We start from the raw sequence: 21514 nt of genomic DNA on the forward strand, positions 1-21514 counted from the left end.
TCAACACACAGCAGCGAGGTTCTCACAAATGACACGCTGGTGCCCTCTAGTGGCGGCTGAGGGGAGCATGGAATTGTAGTTTTATTTGTAGAACCTAGGTTTGTATAAAAAAAATCAGCACAATGGTTAAAGAATATTAGTCTGCATTGTTGTGTTTTTGGATCCAATTTTATATTTTATTGATTTACCAACAAACGCAACAATGAATGAAAAATGCAGTCTGTACAAAAACATGTTGATTAATTATTTACCCTCAAATAAAAAATAATTGAAAAAAAAAAAAACGTTTGAAATGGCTCAGTGATCACTGCTAACTAATATATGTTATTAATGGCAACATTTACAAGGGCTACTTTCATAGCTGTAGCACAACTGAGAGAAGTAGCCTCATTTAAAACTGGATAGAAAAAAGGTCAAAGTTTCCTGCTTTTAAAGAAAATGAAGGAAGGTAACAGCAGCTGCACTGCCTGCAGGCTGCATGTTATCCTGTGTGGATTTTGCGAGTGTCTTTGTTGAAATAATCCTGAAATTACTTTTTAATTTTCAACCTGATGACAGCTAAATTAGGCAGCAGTTTAGTACTGCAGGAATCGTATAGTCACAGGAAGAAAGAAAGAAAGAACAACACCCAGAGAGCAATGTAACCAAACAGAATCACTGGGTGGAAAGGAATGAGGGACAAGAGGAGGGGAAAAGGGGAGGACAGGTGTGCCTTCAGAAGTCACTGAACAAGTGTTTGCTGAGCCCTTGAACATATACTCAGTGAGAGGAAAATGGAGCTGAGTGCAACACTAAAGAAATGTCAACATGGAGAAGACAAACAGTCATCTGAGTCAGAGGTGAGTGTTCACATGCACCTTTAAAAATGTTTTATCTGAATCAGAAACAGCTCCCTTAAAATGAATTCAAAGACTAAGACAAAGTTTTAAATCTGAGGTAATCCACTAGAGCAGAACAGAAGCATAGTTTTCAAGGCAATGTTTCTCCGACAAATGATGTGAAATCTGCTTGATTCAGTAAATGCATATATTACTGTGGTTTAGTTGTTAGTGCAGTCCTTCTGTCTGCATCCAAACACACAAGTGTGAAAATACATAAATATGTCATGTTTTCAAGAACATTCCTATAGATACAGTATCCCAATATCATCTATATGAAATGTATTTATGTGGCAGGAACAGGATCAGGTGAGCGTTGGTGTGGATTCTGCTCTTGGACTCACAGAAGATGCACACAAAGAGAAAAACCAACACATCAAAAGGTTTCTGCTTTTTCTTTTGTTTTTGTTATTTTTCACCATTTCTCTATATGTTCAATTTTCTGCATGTTTTCAACATCATTGTCCCTTTGATGTAACATACAGTATATGGCTTTTATAATCATATTTTTTCCCCATTTTGCTTCCTGCTCTGTTCCTAGTTTGCCAGAGAGAAAAATGGAGGCATTCTGTCTGTGTTTGGAGGAGCACAAAGCCCAGCTTCATCTGACTCTGAGTTGTGTTTTGGCAGCAGGTAATTTATCTTTATTACCACCTGTTAACTTGTAACCTATTAACTCGGTTTAGATTGCAGGTCTCTATTTGGAGGCCTCCACATTCTGACAATATTTAGGGAAACTTCAGAAGTAGGCATGTGTTTTCCTGGGTCATGACACAACTCGAACAAGCAGTCTAAACCTTCGTACCTTAATTGTGCCCTGAAGAAAACTCTGTTATCAGTAGTACAGGTTTTACTGGTGCTGTGTAGACTTATATCTGTTTACACAGCCACACTAAAAGCTGTAGGATGTCTAGCTCATGAGATTAAAAGCCAACATCATTACATAAACTATTCTAGTTTGCATTGAATTTATTGTTTAAGAAAATCTATAATTCAGGTTAGATAATGTTTCTTTCAGAAACCTGAAAGATGTCTAACTGTGAGTAATACTAGCTTTAATCTATAACCACTGCCCATCTCAGCTGTTTAGTTGTTGCTTTGTCTTGCTGTCATAGTTTGACATGTTTTTATGAGTCTTCCTCTCATAATTGATGTAATGAATGAATGAACCAGCCACCAGACTGACCCTCACAGCGCCGGCAGCCCAGCTAATGTGTTACAGCTGAACTGAACCAAGAGAGAATGTTAGTTCTCAAAGAACAGGTTTTTTTTTTTCTTTATATGCACATTACTTTTTGGAAAAAGTAGCCAGTAACTGTAATTAAGTACTAATTCCAGTAAACTGTTTACCATAGGTGATCAAATACTGACCCAGAAAGACACAATTCAGTCCATTCATTCTGCCAGTTGTTATCGTTTCTGCAAACTATCTGCCACCATCCTACCCTGCTTTTTAATGTTTTAAGTAATTCTGAGAAACAGTCAAAATATGCAAAATATGAACATCCGCTCTTACATCAAGTATGACAGAGTTTCAACACTCAAAATAGTCAGAGGTTTAGTTCTACTTGTAGTTTTGCATTTATGACAGTGGTTATCAATTAATATAATAACAAAGATGAAATTTCGAAATACCACACCAAGGTTTAAATCTTGTGGCAATGTGACAGCCTGATAAATTAGCTGAAAAGTTACACTCTGCTCTTAATCTCTTTCAGGTCAGCATTGGTAGGTCAGGGGATTTTTAAGTTTACCGCTCAAAATGCATTTACCAACTGTCAGACTTGGCACAGGAAAATAGAATAAAAGATGCCAATAAAGAGCTGAGAAAGGGGTTTGAATTATGAATTTACCCTACTATATGCAGTATTACAGTTTCTTTTACAGGAGTTGCTTCCAGAATCACTGGAGTATCCGATTCATCATGTGTCGGTTGTAGAGATGATCTTTGTGTCAGTTTGATGTAAATCGCTTCCTTCTGTCTGTTGTTCAGCTCAATGTGAAGCTTCAGAAAAATCTGTATTTCAGTAAAATATGGAATATTTTTGTACATTTGCCTAAGCACAACTAGTGTAAAAGTTAAAAGATATCACTGATATATATCTTTTGTAAGATTCAATTTATTGTAAAGAGCTCTCAGGGATCCAGGGTTTTGGAGATGGGTCATTTATTTATTAACTTTTGTTTATTTGTTTGTTTGCTTGTCACAGTTTTTCCTATTTTCTATTACAATGATGCAAAGTGAATTATTATCATGACTGTTGTGCTCTGTAATTCTTAATTATTCTGCATTTATTTCAGGCTACGTTGCCATGGTGATAGCAGCATGTGTTGTGAACTTCCACGAGGCTGTGGAACTTCTGGTCATCTCCTTGGTAACCGTCTTCTTCCTGGGGTGGGATTGGACGATGGAACGCTATGGCGACCAGGTGTGGGAAAGGTTGTCTCCGATCAGGGAGCCTCTCAGCAGAAACTGGTTTAAGATCCGCTGGTAAGAAATGTTATCGTTTCACCTGGACGGTGCATGTTTCCACCAACTCACTCTCACAGTACGGGTGATATTCGAATGCAGTTTCCCAAGCAAGAAATGAGAGCTGGCTTTCACGACAGGACTTTCCTGCATTTGGTTGCTCTGATCAGGTTCTCAGCATGTATCCATCCATTGATCTATCCATCCTCTACACTATCTTGATAAATTTATGGCCATGAAGAGTTGGAGCCAATTCCATCCAACAATGGGAAAAGGCAGGATGCACCCTGAATAGGTTACTAGTCCATCATGTGACAAACAGACAGACACACATTTACAAGTGTAATTTAGAGTCAATAATTAGCCCCAAACCAATGAGTGAGAAGATTCACACAGGAAGGCCTCTTCCCCAGACTCAGATAAAAGATATTCTCATAGTGAGACAGGTCTGCTAACCCCTGTGCTTTAATTATAGAATAGCTAATGTTTAAGGTAACAGTTTCTTTGTTAAAGAATTGCAGTTTTATTTTACTCTACACTTAACATTTTGGAATGATTTAACCTCTGTGGCATGCCACACACAAGATGTTCACCATATCTGCGCTTTAAGGTCCGATGTTTGTTTTCCTCCACATCAACAAGGACTGTGAACTGTTTCCACCTAAACATCTCCTACGCCCATTTTATTCCATTCGGGCAGAGGCGTCGCTAAGGGATGGGCAACACAGGCATTTAGGGACCCGAGCTGAAGTGGGCCCCGAGGGACGGCTGACATCAGTCAATTTCAATGACAAATTGAAGGCGCTACACTTGACGCTGCAACGACAGCTTGTCGAAAATCCCCCTCATGGGGCCCTTTTCCGAGTACTCACCGGTTAGTTGCTAGTAGGGGGGCCCGACAGACGGCGGATATCAGCGACACAACTAGAACCCCCCCCCCCCGATACATTTCAATGACACGTCGGGAACCTACCTAATGGGGCCCCACTACTACCCGGCTTGCATCGGGATACAGTCAAGTCGGCCCTAACCAACTCTGCCCCAAGCTAAGTCGGCATAGCCCTATGCCTCAAGTGTCATGCATTGAGCGTGACAGCCACGCATTTCGGTCTTTTGCCACGCACTCACGCCACACATTGTATTTCTCACGTTGAAAAAAAATATCGCTAAATTTGTCTGGTGCGCTGCTGCTATGGAACTGGCATTCACTGCTTTCAGCCTGGTTTTTCCTCCTGCGAAGTCCACCTGAGCCGACATGAAGTTTGTGCAAAGAGAGAAGGAACCTTATTGATTCTGAATTGAACTGATTGGTGAGTTGTGTTATACATATTACAGTGTCAAAATGATTTAAATGAAAGTGCATAATGTGAAATGTTAATATTTACATTAAATGATTAAATTAAATATGATGCACTTTATTGCGTTTTGATAAAAACAAAAGACCTTTAAAACTGACAACTCCTCACTTAGTAACGTTCTGTCATCTTCTAATTTGTATAGAAGCTCATTTGCATATCTAGGTCAAATTAGATGATGACGTCATTTAAAACGATACATTGTTGCAAACTCCTCAGTCAGGAAAGTTCTAAATGACATTTTCATACAGAAAGAAGGAACCATATTGATGCAAAGTGAGTCACGTGAAGTGACAGAGCTACAGCCATAGAGTCCTGATCATTCAAAGGCAGCTTTTAAATGGAAGTACAGATATCTATTGCCATACATCTATTGTGTTTTATTATTCTTTTGCAAATGTAGAAATGCTATCTACAGTTACAAATCAAATTTAATTGTTGCCTTGTCTCATGTTATCACACAGCGATATTTGAAACATTTAGATTGATCTGAATTGATTGAAAGCCCTTTATTTGTCCCACAGGGGGAAAATGCAGTGTTCCAGCAGCACAGAGAACAGAAATAGAAATGGAATAGAAATGTGAAATGTGAAATTTACAAAGTCCAACCATACATAGAAAAATTTAATATAATTAATATATAAATTTAGGATAGATATAATTAAATAACAGATGTAAGCTAACTGACATAATTAAGCATAATTTAAATATGAATTTAAGACAGATATAATTAAATTACAGATTCAAACTAACAGATATAAATTAAATATAATTTGAATATACTTTTAAGACAGGCACATATGTACACTATAATAGAAAAATGTGGGAAACAGAAAAAAATATACACGGGAGTTTCACAGAGCTGAATGGATGATGGATGACGATGGATGGTTGATTGCATCCCCCACTCCCCACCCCTTTCCCATCATGCTCTATCAGGCTGTAACAATGCTTTTTTTCATTGGTTGTTGCGCTACTTTAGCCCGCCCATTTCCTTTTTTGATTGACAGTTAAGTGAGAGGCTTGGTGTTTGATTCCTCCAAAGCAGCAGCGCAACAGACAAATTTACTTTTTTTTTTTTTTGCGTGAGAAATACAATGTGTGGCATGAGTGCCTGACAAAAGACCAAAATGTGTGACTGTCACACTCAGTGCATGAGACTTGAGAGCCCTGCGAGTTTGCATGTGGCTGACTTGGCTTTGGGTTGACTTGACTGGAAGCCCTTGCATCAACGTGCAGTCAGTGTTGTCAAACACACAAAATGTAGCGGACATATCCCTCAGGGCACGCTAGAGGAAGAAAAATCAAGAAGATGAAAACAAAAAAAAACATGATCGTGGTAAGTGAGAATTTGTCAGCTATGTGTGTTACATTATAAAGAAGTTAGTCCCAGTTTGTCCAAGGGACTTTGTCCCAAACTCGCAGTCATCCACCACCAAGCACCAGAAAAGTTAGCTTAGTCCGTGTAAAGTGAATTCAACCATTTTCTTCAAAACACATTAATTTAGTGTGTATATAATCATTCACATTATTTGACAGCGTGGTTAACAACACACTTCTGTGGTATGACAAACTTGGAGCACATATTTACCTCTGCCAGCGGATGTAATGTCATCATCATGGTTTGTCTGTCTGTCTGTCTGTCTTCAATAGCTTGAAAATTCATGTAATAATCTTCCTCGAGTTGAAAAAATAACAATTATTAATGGAGGAAGTTGTCACATAAGGTTTCAATTACCATGGACTTCCTCAGACTAATAATAAGAATATTATTATTATCATTATTATTATCATTATTATTATTAGTTTATTTCTTTATTACTGAATGCTTCCCCTTCATAGTGAAGCAACTTACTCAATAATAGCACAATATGCCATATATTCACACTAACCTTTCAGACACTCTGAATCCAGACAGAAAAATTAGATAATACAGCATATCTGGTATTTCCAGAACTATAATCTCTCATCTGATGTACAATTTGTAACAATAAGATGTTATTGAAAAATGTGACTCCTGCAATTTTCCAATCAGGAGATTCCTCCTCAATTAACCACATTATTAAAAAAAACTAACACGGCAGAGTGAATGTACTAGACAGTAACTCTCAGTACATGAAATGCAAATATAGAACAAGACAGTTCATACAAGTTGAAGGTTTTTTGGTCTCCAGGCAACAGCAATGACCTCAGATGGAGGAAATTCATTGTTAGTGAAGCTGTTCATGAGTGCTGACTTCAAACAGAGCAGCATAAAGGAAACAAGAGCCAGTGATGGCAAAGTGTGAGAGGAACTGCTGTGCACTGCAGTGTGCATAAAGTACAGTAATTGCACTAGCTGAAGAGTACTTCACTAGCAGTTACCTCAGTGGAAAAGTGAGGCTAAAAACACATTATATTCTCCAACAATACAGCAAGAATACCAGAAAAGTGGGTTTAAAAAAACATTTGATCTCTGGGGTCAATTTTCTCAACTTTACTGATCAGCCGCCTGCAGGGGAAACCTTTTTCATCAACCTTTTTAGGAAATATGTGGGAACATTCGCTTATTCCCATAATCACTGGGCCAACTGTCATATAAAACTGAATTGTACCAAAAGTGTGACTGAGTCTTACATGACAGTAATACATGTTTTTGTCATCTAATTTTTTTGCAGCTCAGGTGTTAAAAATACTTGTTTCTATTGCATGATCTGCAGCTTGTGATTTTTTTGCAATTCATTGTCTATATAGGGAGAACACACATTATGTACATCAAGTAAGTGAAGGTTAATCATGGCAGAGAGACAGACAGACTTTATTGAATTATTTGGGGAAACTGGACCTGTTGTGTCACAGCAGCATGGCCATTATTGTAAATAGTGAAATGACCATGCATCAATATCGTTTCATTTCATGTCCAATTATCCCCTGGATCTGTCTCCTGATATTGAAAGAAAGCATAAAAAGATGCTTCAGCTGATGACTGAGTGTCAAACCGCACAATCTCGTCCCTTCCTGAAATGTATTGTCATCTTGCAACTTCTTTATAACATGCCTGCTTTAGTCTTATAACACAAATGACATGTCGTCCAGGTGTTGTTCATCGTTCTCCTCCTCATCAGGGTCATGTGTGGGGCAGGACTGCTGATGGTGGTGTCCTGGCTGGTCCTGGACACAGCCAGGCAGGGAACCAGGCAGCTCGTGTCTTTCTCCGGTTTGCTTCTTCTCATCTTCTTAATGCTGGTGTTTTCTAAACACCCATTCAGGGTAAGCGATTCGGCATCTACATGCACGCACACACTCACACACTCTACTTGATGATTTGCATTGTTCATGTGTCTGCCAGTGGTCTTGGCGGACTTTGCTGTGGGGGACTGGGCTCCAGTTTATCTTCGGTCTGCTGTTCCTAAGGACCACGTTTGGCTTAAGTGGACTGGAGTGGCTTGGAAAACAAGTGGAGGCATGAACACACACATGCACACACAGACATTTTTACACTTTGTCAACGTTTATGTCTCACTTCAGATACATTCATGGATTTGCCAATGACCATTCAAACATCAGCAGTTTCTGTACAGCTGAAAGACCAGAATGATGCTCATCCTGAGTATAAATCATTTGCAATGACTGAGTTACTGTGATACTGAGTTGAATTAGACATAAAATCAATCAAACAGAGCAGGTTGATTAAACTTAAACACATAAAGTTAGCTGTTTTTATTAAATTAGTTGCCATAACTGTCATTAATCATTGTGGATTGCCTGATCGTGGTTAAGAAGACATATTTGGTTCACTTGCAGTGATCGGAACTGACCATCCATTCACTACAGCCTCATCATTGATTATAAAGTAGATCTGTCAATCTGCTATAGTGCCAACAAAAACCGAATTATTTGAAGTATTCGAGGGAATTTATATCAGCCTGGTTTTATTGCAGCGCATTGATGAAACGCTCGGCAATTAAATAATATTCAAATTCCGGATTAAGAAAAATTTATCTTGTATTAGTAGAAGAAGTCATGGAGGTTTGCACCCACCTTCCTTAAAAAAACAGATCATTGTTTCCCCGATACATATAGTATAATTTCAGGAAAATAATCCCAAGTGAGATACTCAAAAAATAAAAAGCAAATGGCATACAATAAATGATGGCATTAGTAAAATAATAAAACTGCATGCATCAAGTCTCTGGCAGCTTTGATAGTTATTTATTATTTTTGGATCTGAACTGTCGATAACATGTAAAATACCAGCCTTTTAGCATCTTTTTTCCTCTGTTGCTAACAATTCCAAATCTTCTCCACGCAGGTGTTTTTGTCCTTCACAGATGCTGCATCGGAGTTTGTGTTTGGTGACAGTTACATGGATCACTTCTTTGTGTTCCAGGTATGATACACTCACGTCAGCTACACAGCAGACAGGAAGAATTGAACAAGAGAAGCAAAATGACCATGAAAATTCAAATAAATGAATGATTTTACATCAGCATGCGTTTATCCTCAATGTATGCACAATACAGTAGTCTAGTTTCTGAAATCTGGTGACGTGATGCATATTCTTCTCAGCTTTTGTTGTTTATTTAATCAATGAGATGACAAAACAATCATGTCAGCTGCGAGAATTTCAACTGCACATGTGAAAATAGAATAAAAAAATCCAACGTGAGAGAAGACAAAGCAGGCATTTAACCTGTAAATCAGGACAAAAGAATATAGTAGCATTGCTGTCTATGCTTTCTTCACAGCTGATGCCCATATTGGTTTTTATCAGCTCAGTCACTTCCATTCTTCACTACATCGGCTTTATACCTTGGCTCATACGTAAGGTAAGAACTTAAATATTTTGACATCTGTATGATATTAGGAAAAATCATTTATTAGGAGATACAGAAACAAAAAAAAAAAAGGCTTCTATACAACTTGATATTTCCTTTGACTAACTGTGACAAATGGTTTGCTCCCAGATTGGGTTCATAATGCAGGTTACCATGGGAACCTCTCCAGCCGAATCAATGGCTGCAGCTGGAAATATCTTCCTGGGCAACGTAAGCACATGTAAACAGTTGTCGCTAACATTGCAGAGTATTGCTGTGTATCGACCCAACCTTTCCTCGAACATCTTTCAGATGGATGCGCCTCTCCTGATCTATCCGTACATCAGAAAACTAACTGTATCTGAGTTCCATGCAGTGATGACGGGGGGCTTCGCCAGTGTCTCTGGGACGGTTCTGGGGGCCTTCGTCTCCATGGGGGTGAGAAAACAATGTGCATTAAAAAGTGATGTATACAACATTATGCTTGTATGTTTCTGACGGACTGAGACAAAGGGCACTTTTACAGCTCAGAAAAAGAATATAAGAATTTATATTATTTTTATAACTTTTCTTATTTTTCTTCTAACTTTCTTTCATAGGTTGAAGCAGCGCACTTGATGACGGCATCATTAATGTCCGCTCCAGCTTCCCTGGCAATCGCAAAAATGTTCTGGCCTGAAACCGAGACCTCCACAGCAGTGTGTGACGTCAGAAATAAAAGTGAAGGGTATACATCAGCTCAGAATGAATAGATATATAAATAAATATGAGCATAACACAGATTTCCCCACACGGTATCAATTTACTCTTTGCAGAAACACCATCTGCTATTTTTCATTTTTTACTCCCATTACATCACTTCTGACAGAATTTTTTATGCAAACCTCTCATAATGATGAATCTTAGACCATGTGGCTAGTGGAGGATTTTAAAAATGATTAAAAATCTGCATTGATATACTAATCATTGCAGCAGCACCTGAGGCCTCCTCGGTATGACCATCCGGTCAGACGGCAGCACACAAACTGTGACATTAAAAGAACTGCCAGATGTTGACATTGGGGCTTGTCTTTCTCCTCAGACAGTGTAAGAATGTGCTGGAAGCAGCCTCCCAGGGCGCACATCGGGCTATACAGGTTGTGGCCACCATTATCGTCAACATCATCGCCTTCATGGCTCTGCTGGGTTTTCTTGACGCCGTCCTCTCCTGGCTGGGCGGCATCTTCGGCTACCCGCAGCTCAGCTTCTCAGTAAAAACTCACAAACACACTTATTCAACTCGTAAACACCGATATTTAAACACAGACCGACCCTGTATGTGTTTCTTTGTTTCTCATCCTGCTGCAGTTCATCTGCTCCTACGTGTTCATGCCGCTCGCCTTCATGATGGGCGTTTCCTGGGAGGACAGCTTCATTGTTGCTGAGCTGATCGGCATTAAGACCTTCCTGAATGAGTTTGTCGCCTATCAGAAGTTGTCAGAGCTGATTAAGAAAAGAAAAGCTGGAGGGCCGGAGTATGTGGACAACATAAAGCAGTATATTTCTGTAAGTGTTTGTGTCTCTGTTTCTTTGTCAGTTTGTGAATCTCGTGTGGTTTTCTGTGTGACTGCATTGACAAAACATTTTAAAATGTGAAAGCGATTAATTAATCAGACAAGCAGCCAAATGTTTGAGCATAGACGTCTGTCTAATTGGTATGCTAGAGAACACAGTTGAGAAACTGCTGGTATTATTAAGCAAAAATATTAACTTGATTTTCATCTTTTTTTTTTAAGTCTGTGATACAAATAAATGTTTAGGGAGATATTTGACTGATATACAGCCATGATCGATGACTATTTACCAGGCTCACTGGTTCCTGCACAAATAAATACCAAGTATTCACAGCCTTTACTGATATTTTTGGCTGAAATTACAGTCTCAAGTCTTTTTGGATATGATGCCACAAGCTTGGCACACTGATTTCGGAGCCTCTTTCCCCTTTCGGCTTGGCAGCACCTTTCAGGTCAAATGGGAGCGTCAGTGTGCAGTCATTTTCAGATCTTTCCAGAGATGTTCAATCAGATTCAAGCCTGTGTTCTGGCTGCGTCACTCAAGGACATTCACTGAATTGTCCTGGAGTCGTGTCTCTGATATCCTGGCAGCGTGCTTAGGGTCATTGTCCTCCGGAAAGACTGTTGCACCAAATGGGTCAATCTGTGTTTCTGGTGACCAGAGAATTTAGTTTTTGTGTGGTTTAAGAATCCTTCAGGTGCATTTTGGCAAACTCCATGTTTCGTTTACTAAAGAGTGGCTTCAGTCTGGCCTATTCACCACACAGGCCTGATTGATGGATTGCAGTGAGATTGCGGTCCTTCTGGAAGGCCCTCTTCTCTTCTCAGAGGAACTTTGGAGATCTGACAGAGGAGCCATCAGGTTCTTGGTCACCTCCCTGACAAAGCCCCTCTCCCTTGCTTGCTCAGTTTAAACAGTCGGCCAGCACTAGTAAAAGTTGTGTTAGTTTCCAGTTTATTCTATTTACAAATGATGGAGGCCACTGTGCTCACCGGGACCTTCGAAACAGAGGAATTTGTTTGTGTACGGGCTATTCTTTGGAACTTATGCTTGGTTTGTGCTTTGACAGTCACTGTCTACCATGGGACCTTTTATGACAAGCATATATATATATATATATATATATATATATATATATATATATATATATATATATATATATATATATATATATATATACGTATGTGTGTGTGTGTGTGTGTGTGTGTGTGTGTGTGTGTATATATATATATATATATTTTTTTTTTTTTTTTTTTTTAGCTCAGTTTTGTTTGTGTCTCCTTGTAGGTCCACTCTGAAGCCATTGCAACCTATGCCTTGTGTGGATTTTCCAACATTGCTTCCCTGGGAATGTCGACTGGAGTGCTGTGTGAGTGCTAAACCGACACACACAACAGAAACACTAACGTTCAGAGCTGTAGCGAGTCAGAGTGGGGGCAAGGGGGTGGTCGCCCCAGGGCCCACAAGGTCATAGGGTCCCGTTTCATGTGATGTGTTCACATTTTATCGGAAATAAATTATTCTAATAATAAAACGTGCAGTGTGTGCGAGAAGGTATAGGCATATGAGTGTGGGCTCCAATTTGCCAATTCTTACATTACGACTGTCCATGAATGCATCAGAGCTGTAAGCCAGCGCTGATTGGCTGTGCGGCATGAACGAGTTTTTTCTTTTGCACTTGATCTGAACTCTTTGGAGGGAAGTTAAACAGTATGCTAAACACTATGCTAGCCGCTAGCGGTACTACCCAAAACCTAACATCAGAGCCATTGGTGAGTCAGTGAAACCTTCAAAAATATTATCTTTATCAGAATGCCGTGGTCTTAAACACCTGCCTATTTGAATGTGCCATGTGAAGAGATCGCCGAGTCTATTTTTAACATACGTGAATTCCAAAAGATATAGATAGCTGTGTCTATATCTATCTGAATAGATTGTGTAATTTTAGACCAGCTGCGTTCATTTTATATTTGAGCTGTATCAAAGATGGTACAGATGTAGCCGTGACTTTTTATTTGAGTTTTCAGCACCATGGACAGCGGACGCTCGGAGATTAACAGCTGTCACTCAGGCTGCAGTTGTGTGTGTGCGTGCATATGTGTATTTGTTCTTCAGAACAATTTTGTGAACTGGTTTGTGACTTTATTCTGCTTTCTGATGCATATAGGTTTGCTTGGCTCAATAAAAGTGAGCATTAGTGTGTTGTTTGATGGTAGCATGAGGTATTGTTTGAATGGTAAAATTACTATCATAAGGGCCTGTCGAGAATGCTCCGCCCCCTCTGTACTGAGACCCACGCTCCGCCTCTGGCTCAGAGTTTTCTGAGAGCTCACGCCTCCTTGCTTTAATTCTGACTCATTGTTTATTAAAAAGACCCCCCCCCCCCCCCCCCCACCCCACCCCACCCAAAAAAAAAAAAAAAAAAAGAAATCCAACCTACAGGAAGACAAATTAAAGTAAAGCCTAGCCTTGATTTTCTCATTTCAGTTTTGTTGGATGGCACAAGTGGAAGTTAGTGGTGAGGAGTCCATCTGTTACAGCAGGTTAGAGTGTGTGGGTTGAGGAACGAGCCTCAGTCGGCTTTTGGCTTCCTTAAAATCCCTCAAAACAAAACAAAATCCAGACAATCAGCAAATGTGAAATCGACTAACAGATGACTGAAGTGTAAATGTGAGTATCTTCGCATATGTCAATAGTACAAAAAGAAACAGAACTCAAAGGCCATGATGACAAAACAAGTCATTAGCTGAAGAATCGCTGGAGGAAATATGGTGTTTAATAAAAAACAAATGAAGCCTGCACTCAGATGAGATGCCTCAGAATCACCCTGTTGTGCATTCATAAATCTCAGTGCTCTTGGTATTTAAAAAAAAACAATGTCAATAAATGCTCTCTCTATAACATTTTCTACATAATAAAAGATGCGCAAATAAACTTTCTTTAAGTAACAAGTCTTAAAATCAGTAAAAGGTATGATTTTTTTTTCTTTTCCAGCTGCAATGGCTCCAGAAAGACAAGCCGACATTTACAGCTGTGGCCTCAGATCTCTGATTGCTGGAAGCGTCTCCTGTTTCATGACAGCTTGTATTGCAGGTAACTGTTTAATTGTCTCTAACGCCTTCTGCTCTTCATACACACAAGGTGTCTGTTACCGTTTGACCTTATTCAGACCTTCCCTTCACTTGTTGTGAGCCCAGCAGAGCGTCACATTGCATTTCCACTGTCTCTGAAGCTCCAACAACAACAACAACAACATAATCACTTGAATGTAGAGCAGAGATGAAAAACTTTTTGACTGTTCACTAAGCAGAGATTTCAACCGAAAATCTGTAATCTCCATCAGAGGCTATCTGAGGAGTCTCCAGTGTTGGAAACCACTGTTTTAGAGCACATTTACATGAATATTCACACTTATGTGTCATATTAGCAGCAAGCGCTGCCAAATAAGGTGCTGGCCTGTAAACATGTACCGTACAGTCTGTTCATCATGGCAGCTTTTGGTGACTTCAGCTTTTATTTATAGACGTATAGGCTTATTAGTCGCACTGACTCATGGCTTAGAAATATGCATTTAACACAGGGCAAGCTGCAAAGTTTTGCAGCTATGAAAGTGAAACTTTAGAACAGTGAGTGGAATTTCAAATGAAAAAAAATGCTTTCACTATTGTGAAACACCAGTTCATTATAATGACTGTAAATTTATCTGTAGTTATTCTCAGTCCAGCAGGCATGTATTCTATGTATTCTTCTATGACATTGTTTCCATGTTAAGTGTAAAAATTCAAATGCAAATTGTGAATATTACTATTTTTTTCCTCATCTTATCACTTCAGATTAAATGCTGATCATACAAAACCATGTATAATTTGGAAATAAATAAATATGACTTTGTGAGGTGTATATACCATACACACAACATCCTGTGCAAATAATATATCACTCTATTTTTCTTGTGGATTATTCATTTCTTTGTTGTTTTTCTCTGGATGTTTAGGTATGTTGTACATCCCTGATCTTCAGTGTCAACATTTCTTGAGTTTGGAGTTCAACAACTTCAATTTGACCAACACCTCAAGCCTGCTGAGCTGCTGCACACAACTGTACAACAGGTGTGTGTATCAGTATCGCATCACTTATGCCTTCAGAACAATAGTTTCTAAGTAACAAACACAGATTGTCATGACTTTGTTGTGAATTTGCTCAATATATTTAACTCATCTGCTCAGATGTGTTTGAATTTCTATCTGCACTGTAAATGCATCACAAAAGTGTGTGTGTGTGTGTGTGTGTGTGTGTGTGTGTGTGTGTTTGTGCATGCATGTGTGTTGTCTTATTTGCAGTGTGACGGTACATGAGTTGAGGAACGTGACGATCGGAGAAGGATTCAGTCTGAGCAGTTTGCAGGGATGCTGCACACACATGCCGTCTGAACATTTCAACTGCAGCCTGGTGCTGTGAAAAGCCCCGAACAAAGGAGAACACACACACACACACACACACACACACACACACACACACACACACACACACACACACACACACACACACACACAGTATTATTGCATTGATGAATGAATGTATATGTTGTAATGTAGATTATTTTAATTGAAATATTAATGTTACTCAGTATTGCTGCAGTGTGATGTTCATGCCTTTGTTACATTTTAGTGATGAACACCAACAATACTCTTTAGCAAAGTATTTTTGTTGTGCTGCATATTCCGTCTTTGGTTCGAATGCGTTCGTTTTTCAAACCTGTCGCAGTCTGAGAGACGTCACACACAGCCATAATTAAAGGTTTTAGTACAAAAGCAAAGTTGGATTCAAGGCCTGGTAAGAATGAAAGAAAAGCTGCAACCTGTCAGTTGCTACACACTCACACTAACTTCTTAACTATGGCCAAGGAGGAAAAAACACTGAGAACACGTCAGTCACAGAAAATGTTACAGTTTTACTGAAAGAACAAAGAATGTTCTCCAGGAAACTCTCTACTTTTTAACCTTATACCTGATACAGTGTCAACAAGCAAGCATTAGATTCGATTTACCTTACAGAACATCTAACTCTAAAACACATTTCTCAGAAAACAAGTGTAGATCGAAAGGTTGATCTAAAACTTGGAAAACTTGGAAATTATTAATGGAGAAAATTATTGTTCTTAAGTATGACTAAAAGGGAAAAAAAAAAAACCTTACAAAAAGTACAGGAATGTGAGTTTTCTTGTGTTTTCTGTTGCAGGACTTGCTCACTAGATGTCACTGGTGTCATTTAGTTGACTTTCACAGACCAGCCCTATGTTCAGATAGGACAAGCTCAGAGGTTTGAGATGCACGGATAATCCAAAAACAGAATTATCATCATTATTACTAGTAGTAGCAGTAGTTTAATTATTCTTATTGTTATTAATGAGGGACGTGACAGATTTGGCCTGACCGCTGAGCACTGAGCAGGCCTGCAGGGCCGAGCACCTCCGAGGCGCCTGCATGTGTGAGACCAGGATGTCTCACAGAGGCCACGAATGACAGTCTCGTCATTAAATCCACCACAAGTAAAAGGTCAGATGGCTCCCTTCTTGGTGGGCAGGAGGTGTGCACACATGTGTGAATTTCACACACCCACAAAGAGAGAACATTAAACTCAGCCATCAGACACTGACGCATATATGGGACATTATTAGGTTCTGTCTAATGATATGTTCCCAATTACAAAAAAAAAAAAAAAAAAGAATCTGTTTTACTCATTGTCATGTTCATATTTGTTAGGAGGATCAAAATAAAAGTAAGTACATCAAGAGCAGATAGAAGACACCACGTTTTTAGAATGATGTCGACAATTTGAGGAACATTTAAATGGGGGGAAATAATTTCGAAAACTGAAATACCATTGAGGTTGTTGCTTGGATTTTTATTTTCTGGGTATAAATTCATGAAAAGACGATGAAAAGTGTTTAGATAAATGTATTTAGTTTCGAACATTTATTGAACACCACAGGAAAAATGCCGTCGTAACATGTGCAAAAAAACAATTTGATGTGTAAAACTGTCAGACAATGACGTTTGAAAACATTCTTCTCCTCTGCAGCACACGTCAAGGTGCTGGATGCATTTGTTGTAAACAAACACTATTGTGTGAATGACAGGTGAAAAGGGTTTTTCTTCTTCATCAACAAAAGAAAAAAATAAAGCTGAAAGGTCTGTAAATTTTGTTAAATCTCTTAAGTGAAATTGAATTGTCAAAAATATTCACACTCAGTAAACAATCTTCACATCAATCTCATTATATAGAAAATATTAATTCCATCATTACATTTATCACCTGAAGTTCTTTTTAAAAAAAATAAACATAAATTAATACTCATCTGTGTTGATTCAATATCTAATCAAGGAAAAGATTTTTCTTGTAAGGTCTGCAGATAAACTTCAATTGTTGAGTATATAAATACATTTATTCTGTTATTTGTCAAAATAACTGTAATAAAATCTCCCAGCTCATTTAGAACTGTTTGAATCTGAAACAGCACAGCTGGTCATTTATTCCATACTTCATGGTTTTATTCTTGAGCAACACTAAAAATAGAGCACAGGATGAGGCAGCGAGCCCAAAGGTCGTATGTGAAGCTTCCACCTAATCACATTTTCACAAATCTATTAAGAGGCACTGTCTAAAAGACATGAGGACAAATTAAAGACAAATAAAAAAAAATGAAGAAAACAAAAAATGTATGTACACAGATAGCAAACTACTGAACATGCGTGGTAATATATACATGAGAGAAATGCACCTGCTAATCCAAAAAAATACACTTAAAAATAAACTTGAGAATGTTTTTGATATTGATTTTAACTCCTGAGAACTTCACTATGTCACATGAGTGGCAATGTAATCCTGAAATGGTTTTCATTTCAAATCCACATATATGCATGTTTATTTCTTTTGTTTGTTTCTTTGAGCAGCACAGATGAGAATGAATGAAATGAAAGAGATGGATATGGAGTGTAAAGGTGGAAACCACAAAGCGAGTGTGGAAAAAAACCCCGAAGGAGAGGATGAGCCTGGTGGATATTGGATTGCCGTGTAGCACCACTCCAGCAGAAGGAGAGGGGGATGAAGAGGAGGAGAGAAACTGAATAATGGAGGTGAAGTTGTCATCCACCAACTCTCCAACGACCAGACAAAAGAAAGCGGAGTGGAGGAGGGAGGCCACGGGGATGAAGGAAGCATATAAAGATGGATTGAGGAACGCTGGATAACAGATTGATTGAAAGTGCAGTTCAGGAGGATTCACCAATGCTCTTAGGAAGATGATGAGAAAGGACAAAGAAGGTTCTTGTGCAGAGAGAGAAGTAGCCGGGGGAGGAACAAGGTGGGCTGAAGATTAGAGGGGAGCAACCACTGCAACTGTTGGTGCCTCTGCCAAGAAGGATCTCTGAAACCAGCAGATATCATCAATATATTCAATGCTTCTACAGATTTCTATAGGTTTGCTTGAACAAGCTCAGATTGACATGGAAAAGCTTTACCAAGACCGGAGACCCTCGACTCTCGCTGTAGACTAAAGAAAGTGCTGCTGCTAACCGAGCCACATTTGAACAATTCAGAGGAACATTTAGTATCTAGAGCCACACACTGTAGCAGAGCCAGAGTGGGGGCAAGGGGGCGGTCGCCCCAGGGCCCACAAGGTCATAGGGCCCCGTTTCATGTGATGTGTTCACATTTACTCGTAAATAAATTATTATAATAAAATGTGCAGTGTGTGCGAGAAGGTATATGCATATGATGGTGGGCTCCAATTTGCCAATTCTTACATTACGACTGTCCATGAATGCATCAGAGCTGTAAGCCAGCGCTGATTGGCTGTGCGGCATGAACAGTTTTTTCTTTTGCACTTGATCTGAACTCTTCGGAGGGAAGTTAAACATTATGCTAAACACTATGCTAGCCGCTAGCGGTACTACCCAAACCTAACATCAGAGCCACTGGTGAGTCAGTGAAACAAATCAGCGAAAGAAAAAAAATAATATCTTTATCAGAATGCTGTGGTCTTAAACACCTGGCTATTTGAATGTGCCTTGTGTTGCTCTCAACTATAAGAGACCACCGAGTCTATTTTTTTTTCTAATATACGTGGATTCCAAAAGATATAGATAGCTGTGTATATATCTATCTGAATAGATTGTGTAATTTTAGACCAGCTGTGTTCATTTTATATTTAAGCTGTTTCAAAGATGATACAGATTTAGCCCGTGAGTTTTTAATCTGCGTTTTCAGCACCATGGACAGCGGACGCTCTGAGATTGACACCTGTCATCAAGCTGCAGTTGTGTGCGTGTGCGTGTGCGTGTGTGTGTGCATATGTGTATTTGTTCTTCAGAACAAGTTTGTGAACTGGTTTGTGACTTTATTCTGCTTTCTGAGGCATATAGGTTTGCTTGGCTCAATAAAAGTGAGCATTAGTGTGTTGTTTGATGGTAGGATGAGGTATTGTTTGAATGGTAAAATTACTATCATAAGGGCTCCTCGAGAATGCTCCGCCCCCTCTGTACTGAGACCCACGCTCTGCCTCTGGCCACACAGTAGTGTTTCTGTCTGGCGTTTGCATGTTTTCTCTATTCGTGTGTGGTATTGCAGATTCCTCCCACAGTAACACAAGGGTCCGTTTGAGACCGATTAGTGTTTGCCCTGGGACTGATGGTTAATCCAGGATGTAAGCTGCCTTTTCCCATGGTCAGCTGGAATTAGCTCAATAACTCCTCTTTTGGTGAAACCACTTTCAAAGATGGATGCATGGATGTTTAATTGCCTCTACCTGCATAAATGATGAGAAACACATTAAATAGCACTATTGCACTCAACACATTCAAAACATGTGTCAGCTCAGCATGAAATGTTCTCATTGTCACAGAAAAATAAGTGTAGTCCTCCGAATTACACATAGATTCAAAAACATCTTACAAAATAAACATATACAAACATGTGCTTCCCCTGCATGGTGAACATCATGACAGTACACGTGAATGACAAAAAATAAAACATATGCAATTATACAAAATTGAGACATCATTATAGTTTTTCTCAGTCACTTTGGAACATTTCTCACATCACTGTTCACATTTGCACAACAGTTAGTTCAACGTCAACAACATTTGCACAGCAGTTTCTCATTCCTTCTAACAAATTGCAAATGCTTTTTGAACATACATCAGTTGCTTTAATACACATCTGCTGTTTCATTTGAACCATACTTGTTAATGCTGAATGGTCATTTCCTATAAAACTAACAGTCCTCATTTTATTGCTGGACTCATTACGTTCAGAAATGCCCTGCAGAGGAGGGATTCACCACTTGAGGTGATACTTTCCTTGCTACATTGCCATAGATGACATTCAAAGTGATGTATATGAAGATGTGTGTCGAGACAGACACGGAGGTCTGGATGTGCATGAAAGATTTACAGTACTGTGTGTGCTGAGTGTTCATTTCCATTATTTACTGCAGTATTGTTTACAGTTGTGCACAGCTCTACCCAAAGTCTGTTTGTTGTAAATAAGGGTGTATTTTCTTCTTTTGCACAATGCTGTGAGCAAATTAGAATTGCAAAGAGGATATGCAATAAAGAATGTGAAACATACATAGTCTTAATACAATAATACAGGGATTCTCAACACTGGTCCTCGAGGCCAAGTGTCAGTCTCTCCCAGTTGCAGCACACCTGACTGCAATGAGGGCTCGTTACTGGGCGTCTTTATAAACATGGTGAAGACAGCAACACCAGACTGAGGAGTGCTGAAGCAGAGAGAGAGGTAAAACATGCAGCGCTTTGGGCCTTTATAGAAACCTTGCAATGATGTGCAACTTTACTGTAGTTTTCAGACGACTGTTTTAACAATAGTACCGTCTTGAGAATTTTCAGGTAGTGCCACCAAGATATGACTTTATGCAGTGGAAAACACAAATGTCACAACGAAAACATGACAACACATTTGACAAACTAGTTCATTAACCATGGTGTCAGGATTTTTCATCTCGATGACACTGGCACTTTCACTGTCATGAAAACTTGCTTAAGAAATCCATTTTGAGCAAGTGACACGTTTTTGCAAGTTGTCAACTAGGTTTTATACTAATATACTATACACTTATTCTAACTGATTTGAGAAATGAATCAACTGTGAGGATACTGTGTAAAAATATTGCTGCAAATAAAGTAAGTACATGTTCATTCAAAGTATAGCATGTAACGGCAGCAAGACAAGACCCAGATAGATAGATAGACAGATAGATAGATAGATAATCATGTTATTGACAACCCTACCAAGTCGCACAAACCTTTATGTCAGTATTGTGCATAATCACTGTTCTCCATGATATGCTCTCTGCTTAACAAACCCTAATGATGCTTTAATTGCTCGTTGACACATAATTACACGGATGTGTCTTGGCGTAGAGTGAGAAATTAAACA

General features: G+C 39.0%; 1 protein-coding gene across 1 annotated transcript; it reads left to right on the forward strand.

The window, feature by feature from the left end:
* The first annotated feature begins 710 nt into the window (after positions 1-710).
* LOC115398450 (solute carrier family 28 member 3-like) lies at positions 711-15558 on the forward strand. The gene is made up of 17 exons (XM_030105204.1): positions 711-839; positions 1176-1261; positions 1420-1511; positions 3180-3369; positions 7808-7952; positions 8032-8145; positions 8995-9072; positions 9431-9511; positions 9650-9730; positions 9812-9937; positions 10099-10197; positions 10549-10749; positions 10847-11044; positions 12341-12422; positions 14048-14146; positions 15048-15162; positions 15394-15558. The coding sequence occupies exons 1-17, from the start codon at positions 774-776 to the stop codon at positions 15509-15511; spliced, it is 1971 nt and encodes a 656-aa protein (XP_029961064.1). The 5' UTR covers positions 711-773; the 3' UTR covers positions 15512-15558.
* Positions 15559-21514: the final 5956 nt, after the last annotated feature.

This window comes from Salarias fasciatus, chromosome 12 (assembly GCF_902148845.1).
Source record: "Salarias fasciatus chromosome 12, fSalaFa1.1, whole genome shotgun sequence".
Lineage (NCBI taxonomy): Eukaryota > Metazoa > Chordata > Actinopteri > Blenniiformes > Blenniidae > Salarias > Salarias fasciatus.

Bases quoted from the DNA above. Each gene is read 5' to 3' on its own strand.
- LOC115398450 (XM_030105204.1), top strand. From the start codon at position 774: ATGGAGCTGAGTGCAACACTAAAGAAATGTCAACATGGAGAAGACAAA. The intron at 3,370-7,807 runs GTAAGAAATGTT...CCTCCTCATCAG, and splicing joins AACTGGTTTAAGATCCGCTG to GGTCATGTGTGGGGCAGGAC. The intron at 14,147-15,047 runs GTAACTGTTTAA...CTGGATGTTTAG, and splicing joins CATGACAGCTTGTATTGCAG to GTATGTTGTACATCCCTGAT.